Source organism: Papilio xuthus, unplaced genomic scaffold (assembly GCF_000836235.2).
Source record: "Papilio xuthus unplaced genomic scaffold, Pxut_1.1 DF829880.1, whole genome shotgun sequence".
In the NCBI taxonomy this organism is placed as follows: domain Eukaryota; kingdom Metazoa; phylum Arthropoda; class Insecta; order Lepidoptera; family Papilionidae; genus Papilio; species Papilio xuthus.
Window position 1 is genome coordinate 1 of NW_013528769.1, and position 8791 is coordinate 8791.

The window sequence follows — 8791 nt, forward strand, 5'->3', positions numbered from 1 at the left end:
CAAGATCCATTCAGCCGGTCTGGAGATTGCTTGTAACAAACATCTATCCATCCGTCCAAACATTGTCATTTATAATATTAGTAAGATAAATACTCAAATACAACTTACCAATCATTTTAGGATATGGCAAATTCAAATTATCCATTATATGTATAAATTCCTGTAAAGTCTTAGTAAGTCTTGGGTTGTATTTCTTTTCTTCGGCTACAGTAGTTGCAGTTTGACCTTTATAGTCGTGTGCCGGGTACAATGTATAGTGGTCGGGCAAAGTAAAGATCCTGTTGTGTACAGACAGGTAGAGACGCTCCGATGAACCTTCCTGGAAGTCTGTACGACCGCAGCCACGGATAAGGAGGGTATCTCCAGTGAATGCCATACTCTGAAAAAATAAAAAAAGTTTATTTTAACATATCTTCTGAAATCTATTAAATTTTAATTACATATATTATTCTAGAGTATGTAGAAGAAAATTTACTGACTTGCAATCTGCAGGTCCTGAGTTTGAATCCCACCATGTACCAATGTGTTTTTCGATTTCCGATTTACATATGTACATTTGACGACGACGTTGTTACTGTGAAGGAAAACATTGTGTTGCAACCTGCACATATCTGAGAAGTAATTCAAAGATATGTGTGAAGTCAACCAACCCACACTTGGCCTGCGTGGTTGACTATGGCCTAATCACCCTTAACTTAGGGTAGGCTCCGAGCCCCTCGGTGGGGACGTATAGTAGCTAGCGATGTGTAGCCGATGATGATGTAGAAGAAAAAAAGAAAATTGATTTTTATTTATGAAATTAATATTTTGTTGCAACATTTGATACTACAAAATGCATTTTATATCTTATTAAAATTTACATATTGGTAGCAATTGATTATTTTATCAATTATATCCAAATTATCTTGTTTACAAGACAAGTCTTTTTATAAAAATCTAAGAATCATTTTTTTTATAAATATAATTAAATTATCGCCACACCTTAAGACTGAAAACTTCTAAAATATAAGTAATACAGACCAAAGAATGTGATCTTGCCTAAAAACAGTTTTTATGTATGTAAAAAACTCACTTGTTGATTAAATATATAAGTCAAGCAACCATTAGTGTGTCCTGGTGTAGCTGCTGCTTGTAGCTGATATTCACCAAATGTCACAAGGTCTCCGTCTACTAGATGGATGTCTGCTTGAGCACCAGATGCCTTGCCAATGATACTCCTTGTACCAGGCAGGAGGGATTTTAACTTGCCGGTACCAGTTACATGGTCAGCATGCATATGTGTGTTCACTGGAAATTATAAACAAACATCAATAACATCAGCTCATTATACTGGAGGTCTGAGTCTACCCTTAAATAAGTGCGACTAGGCCATAGTCAATTGCTTTGGCCCAGTGCGGGTTGATTGACTTTAATCATATGTGTGAATTTCTAAGCAAATATATGCAAACAAATTCAAGAATGTACAAATCAATTAATGTTAATACAAATCAAACACATTGGTACATGGCAGGAACTGAACCAAGGGCCTGCAGATTACAAGTTCTTAACCCCTGAGCCGCCCATGCTCATAAACAAACATGAAATGATATGGATCTAATTCCTTTGTACAGATTAGGAAGTTATGTAATAAACAAGATGATTTGAGCTCGTAGATAATGATATTCTCAATTAGGCTATAGAATTAATTGGCAGTGTTAACTTAGTAGAGAAACCAACATGACAAGCACATATAATATCTAGATGTATGAATGTAGAAGAGGTGAGAAATGTGCTAAGACCCTGTCAATAGGTATCTGTCATCTCTACCCTGTCATCTCTCTCTCTTAGTTACAGGTGTGTTATGAAGATAAAATAATTGAACATGAAACTTACTTGCATAAATCAATTTAAATCCCAATTCGTTAATTAATGTAGCATCTCTCTCTGCATGTTCTAAAACTGGATCAATTAACACTGCTTCTTTTGTCCGTTTGTCTGCCAACAGATATGTGTATGTACTACTCACTGTGTCGAATAACTGAAAGAATAAGAAACAAGACATTACTATGACATTCCTAATGTAAAAAAATGTATAAAACATATTTAAACCACATTTCTTGAAGAGAATTAGAGAATCTCCATAACAGCGCACCAGATCATGGTGAAATTTGGAAAGAACATAATCTGAAAGGACACATAGCCTACTAATAAAGGTTTTTCTTTTAATTCTTTACGGACATTGTCACAAGCAAAAGCTTGTACTTTAAATTTTACTTAAATAAGTAATAAAAATGAATACTAACCTGTCTAAAGAAGAAATTGTGTTCCTGATTCACAGCAGAACTCAATAATCTAACATGATGTGCTTTATTTAGCACACATAAAGATTTTGCAAATTTATACATAGGCAATGATACTTTTTGCAGCATTCTGAAAAAGATTCAAATGTGTTATGTAACAATTCAATAAGGTGTATATACTGCGTATGTAGCAGTTAGCTGTTATTGTTCACACATTTGTATTCACAATGATGTAACTGGAAAATAAACAATTGGTCATTACAAGTGTCATTTCAACAAAGTTATTTATTAACAGTACTCAATTACATAATAGAAATATATAAACAAGGTACTATGCAATGTTCATGCATATTTTGTCTACTTATAACATGTTAATAGCCCTGGATATAATGAAAAGAGTTTGACATCTTAAATGCATTAGCGGCCTTATGAGCACAGCGACAAACTTTAGGAGAGGAGAGAGAATTATCTGACACTTTATTAGTATTAAGGTATTAACGAATTTTCACATTTATCCGTGAATTTTTGAAGAATTAACACGTAAGTTTATAAATAAAAAGAGTCACAACTATATATACAGAATAGACCAAATTACAGATATAATTAGAATAAGGAATATGTGTATCCCACTTACATGAAGATGGTGTTATTTTTAACACAACTCCTATCGTAAGAAAAAACAATAATTTTAACGAATAAAGATAAAGTTATTGTATATCTTATCTTTGTTAAAAATGAAGAAGAAATAAATATTACGCCATCCAAACTAATAGAACAATCAGAGTATAAGACAGAAGGTTGACTTCTGATCTAGATGTAAATGTAATTCAGTATTTGTAAAAAATATTCAATAAAATAATCAAGCAATGAAGCATAACCCTAACTTATGTGACGTTTTAACGTCAACGTTTGTTTACATTTTTATAGTAACATTCAATTGTATTTCGGATTCATTCAAATTTATGAGATCTAAAAAAATTATCAATCGATCAAAACATAGAAACACAAATGATACTTTTTAGTTGAATTTTTGAGAACTTGATAATTAATCATAAATATCAAAGACATTATTTACTAAAGCATGATAAAACTGGTTCATAATAAAATTTTAATTCATTAATCTATGAACAATTAATATAAACGTCAAACACATCAAACATAAAGAAAGAAGGAAAATGTAAAAAAAACAATAAAAATATCTAAACCAGCCCAAATCAAACCTCGGGTAAACATTTCTTAATATATTAGGTGTGTAATTTTTGTGACTAAATTAATGGAAAAATAAATTGTCCAACCATTTTAATGTAAAAAGAAAACGCACTATTGCAACTTTCATCCCTTTCATCATACATACTTATTTGTATGTGTAGTAGTTTGTTGTTTTCCTCTCTCTTTTTACCGTACAGTTTTGATGTTTTCTCTTTCTAACTTTACCAATCATCTGGTAACGTCATTGACCTCCTTCATCCCCACTATTCTAGTCAATATTTTGCTCTAGTACGCGAATGGTTGGTTCGATGTGTGCGTGGAAACTGGTATTGCGACTGTGCAATGTATTGATGTAAACATTCTCTTGTCACTTTGTTTCAGTGCGTTTAGAAGATTGTATGGAAATCTTTATAGTCGCATCTAAAAAGAAAATGTAAACAGCTGATTATACAACATAATTAAATTTCTGTGATACAGTGTCTTAACGCCCAAGTGAAGTTAGGCCGCCAAATTACAAATGCTATAAAAATTCTTTGTCGTAGTAGTGATTACTAAAATTTAAAATTACGCTTTAATCTTAAATGTACGAAGAGATTTAAATTAAAGGATTATTATGTGTTGAATACATGGTAAATACAATATACCATATTCATTATAAGTTATAACATTCTTAAAATATTGTGCTGATTTGACTGCTGCTTTGAGACGCATTTGGTAAGCATGTTTTACATTTTTAAACCATTAGATAATAAATGAAATAGTTGACATTTTTAGTTTCACTTTGAATAAACAGTTCCTGTTTATAATTGTCATAGATTTGTTCTGTAAACAACTTCGTCATTGTAAACTGGAGTATGACTAGGTAGGCTATGTATTTCTAAATGTATGTATTTAATATGACGCAAAATTTGTAGGTAACCAACACATTTACTGTTTAGAAAATTGCGCATAAAATTTATATTATTTTGATTTTCTTTATTTTATTAAAACTAATATCAATATGAGAACACTATTAATGTTGATTGAAATATTATTAAATTACGACTTTATCAAATTATTAAGAAATAATATCTTTCCGTTTATTCGTTAATTGCCTTTAATTACATATTACCGGTCAAACAGGCTTTTATCAATAAGTCGCGTGCTTAATTACGTACTACGTAATATTATTCCTTTATTGCTCGTAAATATTATTATGATTTAAATATTATTTGAGTAGAAGTTCTTTTGTTTTTAATTCGTTGTTGTAATAGTAGATGATAATTAAATATGCGCGTGACAAAACTGAACGGTACAGTCGCCAACAAAACCACAAATTCACTATCGATTTTGACCGTGACCCAGTTGTCCATTTCCTACTTTTCGGAACACTTACATAATTATAACAACGCAAATTCATTATCTTAAATGATTCAAACAGTAACTCTGAAAAAACACATATGCATGGAAACAAAACAAAGCAAAATTCCCGCGCATTGCAACATTCGCTCGCAGAAATAGAAAATTATTTTGATGTCTGTCTGTCCTTGTGAAGCTTTAAACGAAAATGAAATCGCTGCTTATCCACCGGCTTATAAAAAACTAACTGTACCGTAAAATGCGTTGATTAAAAAGCTGAAATAATTAGAAAAACGTTACCTTTTTGATGATTTTGTAGATATTTTAGTTCTCACAATGCCCTTTATTTTTATAAGAAGTTTTCGTTCCTGCACTTATTGTGATTGCATAGTAAATGATTTAGAAAAAAAATATCGTATAATGGATGCCCAGGCCTCGCTTTGTTTTAATTAGAATTAATATTTATCAACAAAAATCTTATAGTAGATAAAACTAGCAGACATAAATCGTAGCGACCTATCAAAGGTCTATTGCATAGAATCACGGACTGTTAAGGTCAAAAGGCCCAAATCCGAAATTCGATTAACGTTCGAAACCATGACCTTGCTCAAAGGCTTGGTGTCAAACTTTCCAAGTTGCAACAATCCGTGATCAGCAATCGAGATAACGAAAATGAAAAATTGCTTTTAAAATAGTGTTTGAGGGAAACAAAACGTATGGCCAGAGAATTCTGCTGTGCATTGATAGGTCAGTCAGATTCTCACCTAATAGTTACAACGAGCTATGTACATTTACAACAGCTATCGAGAAAACGGCTCTAACTTTTCAGATTAAAATATTGATGTTGAAGGACTTCATTTTAAATTTAATTTTTTAAATAAAACATCATTCTAAATATAAAAAAAAAATAGATTTACAATGACTTTTAATTTATTAATTTAGAACCTTTTTTCTGATCTTAATTTAAATTTAATTTTTTTAAATAAAACATCATTCTAAATTTAAAAAAAAATAGATTTACAATGACGTTGTTTAAATTTCGAATGAATTCTTTTTAAATTTAAAATGAAGATCAGAAAAAAGGTTCTAAATTAATAAATTAAAATAATAATAATAATATTCTAAATTTAAAAACTTTTTTTTATTTAGAATGAAGTCCTTTTTATACCGCAGACTATAGGTTTGTTCACGGTTACTATAAACTACTATAAGTATCATTCAATATAATCCATCCGCGCATCGTCTCAAGGACGAGCATCAAGTTTTCAATTATTCGCAGAATCTGTAAAACGCAGTAAGGATGTTGACGATGACTTGTAATGGCTGTATAAAATGTTTGAATAGACTATGAAGGTCGTTCTCAGATAACCGATAGTGTGCTTCGACACGTGTTGCTTCAAGTACACAACACTTGTACTTAAATAAGTTGTATTTCCTTGTTATAAGTCAAGTATATAAATAAATATTATAAATTCATAAGAAATTACTTCTATACTCTTAAATTTCTGGTCTAATAAAGGTTCGAAATATCGTCATAAAATGAAGTCGTATCCGTATTAAACGCTTAAGGCAAAGAAATAAGTCTAATCACGGTAATTTTTTCTGTTTACTTTTAAATTTTTTCAACCTGAAAAATTACTGGCAGAATTACATGTTTTGTAGTTAGTATTGTATACCACATTAGTGTAATACTACTAGAGTCTTTGTTTTATATTATATTATCTTGAACACCTATTATCAATATGTAGGACACGATATCAGGATTAGGCCGAACTGCGCAGTCGCTGTGTCACTTGTGTTATTCGCAATTTTTTTTTATTAGCTACCAGACGAAGGACGTTTGGACGATTCGGTCACGCTCGAATAGCTAAGGCGCAGTTACGCTTTGTTTACGTTACATGTAAATAAACGCAGGATTTATTAAGAAAAATATAAGAATGATTCACAAAGATTTATCACAAAAAGCAATAACTATATTTTTGCAGTCAAAATACATTTAAACCCGTCTACTGCGACTGAAATCACTACGTAAGATAATAGCGCGTGATTTTTTTTGTAACTTTAAAGGTCTGATTTTTTTTTATTTATTATTGACATAACCTAGGTCGCAAACCAGGTTCAAACTATAAATCTTATAAGTGTTGGGTACCTTAAAACTGGACCATTTAGTACTTTCAGCAACAACACATTTTGTTATTCCAAATTTACAAAGAGAATATTAGGATAACAATTATAGTTTTTCTACATGTATTTCAGCAGTGGAAACCTAAAGCTATATTTCGTTGGTAAATATTCGTCTTTCAACCTCTTTATGAACCGCACTGAACTGAACTTAACCCTTTTGCGTACAAAGCATTCGTCATGCTTAGGTATTTGAGACTACTAATGGTATTGGACAATAGCGTAAGAGGCTAAGAGCTAGACTAGACGGCTTAGGTTCGCTGCCCTCTCGCGGCGAGACGGGGTGTGTCTGCACCTTTATATCTCCAAATAGTTATAACTACACGCTCAAAGCGATTAGAAATATCTTTTGTAGTAAGAATTGGATTCCACAAATCCGTCCGTGCGTATTAAAAAACTTAGAATGATAACTTCCAGACGGTGTCGTACATCTATCAAATTTCATTCAGATCCATGTAGCATTAGTAATATATCTTTTCATAAGCCTCGACATTGTCTTGAGACAGTCAGGAACTTAATTGCCACTAAGGGAGAGTCTTACGTTGATAGTAAATCTGTACTAAGGTACTACTTAGGCAAAAATTTAACTAATTTGAATCAGGCAATAAGAAATGTAGGTAGTTTTTGACTACCCTGCTTAGGTTTTACACTATGTTTACTCTTATCTAACCTAAATATAAACTAGCAAAGTGGCAGTTCCAAGACTTGGCTATATAATTGTTATCTTGTCTTTGTCGAGGGTTTCGTCGTACAATAGACAATTACCTCACTCCGTGCATAATTATAGCTTTGTGAGCGTACTTCACGTTTAATGATAACGATATAATAGCGCACTTTGAAAACTTCTATACCTGGGCAGATAGGATAAATTTAAACTCCATCATATTTGTGCACGTTTTGTTTAAAAAACTCAAGATCTTTTGAGAGAATTAAAAAAGTTTAAAAGAGTTAAATATTATAAATTCGAATGTTTAGACGAATGGATGGATGTTTGTTTGAATGAATTACCGGAACGGCTGAAATTTGGCATAGATGTAGAACATAGTCTGGATGAACAAATATGCTACATATTCAGTTTGTTTTTAATTCCGCGCGGACGAAGTCGCCGGCGACAGCTAGTTAAATAATAAATCTTAGTAAATTTTAGCAACGATCCGCATTAAGCATTCATATTGTGACATGAAACAATTGACCGTGAACTCCAGACGAAGCTCTATCACGTCTGTCTTATTTGAAGTCTAAGGCTGCCAGTCCACCAGAGCGGAGCGAGGCAGCGGAGCCGAGAAACGGACTAATGCGGAGTGGAGTTGCGTTGTTTTTCAATATGCGGAGCTAGGCAGCAAGTACGCGACGAGTGATTTCGAGCTCCCGGCGTGGGGCGATTGGTTTAGTTCTACGCGAAATGTCAGTGATAGCAGACATGCCATCGAAAAAGTTGATACATTATTACCTTACATTGCTTGAGGAAGAAGAGTTGGAGTCAGAAGAAGCCGAAATACTTACCATATACCATTTGAACAATTCTATGAGGAAACATAGATTTTGGTTAAGAAATCATATCAAACATCGTTCAGAACACAGTGAATATTTTACTTTTTTCCAAACAGCTGATGAAGAAACTTTCGAAAATTCTTATAGAGTTTCAAGATGTACTTTTCGCTTCCCCGCTCCGCATCCCCGCACGTTTCCCCGCTCCGTTTCCCCGCTCCGCTTACCGGTTTTATATGAAATTTTAAACTAGCTCGCAAGTCCCTGTCCACTTAAGAGGAGCGGAGATTTTGTGC

At 32.5% G+C, this 8791-nt stretch overlaps 2 protein-coding genes across 2 annotated transcripts; one reads left to right on the plus strand and one right to left on the minus strand.

Moving 5' to 3' along the window:
* Positions 1-108: 108 nt before the first annotated feature.
* Positions 109-2951, minus strand: LOC106114641 (persulfide dioxygenase ETHE1, mitochondrial; the record flags this gene model as incomplete). Its single annotated transcript, XM_013307957.1, is given in 5 exon segments — positions 109-379; positions 1073-1287; positions 1873-2017; positions 2283-2409; positions 2914-2951. Coding segments are annotated over 4 exon segments (757 nt in total), but the record flags the coding sequence as incomplete, so codon positions are not given.
* Positions 2952-8406: 5455 nt separating this feature from the next.
* On the plus strand, positions 8407-8664 carry LOC106125935 (uncharacterized; the record flags this gene model as incomplete). Its single annotated transcript, NM_001312247.1, is given in 1 exon segment — positions 8407-8664. A coding segment is annotated over 1 exon segment (255 nt), but the record flags the coding sequence as incomplete, so codon positions are not given.
* Between the last annotated feature and the right edge of the window lie 127 nt (positions 8665-8791).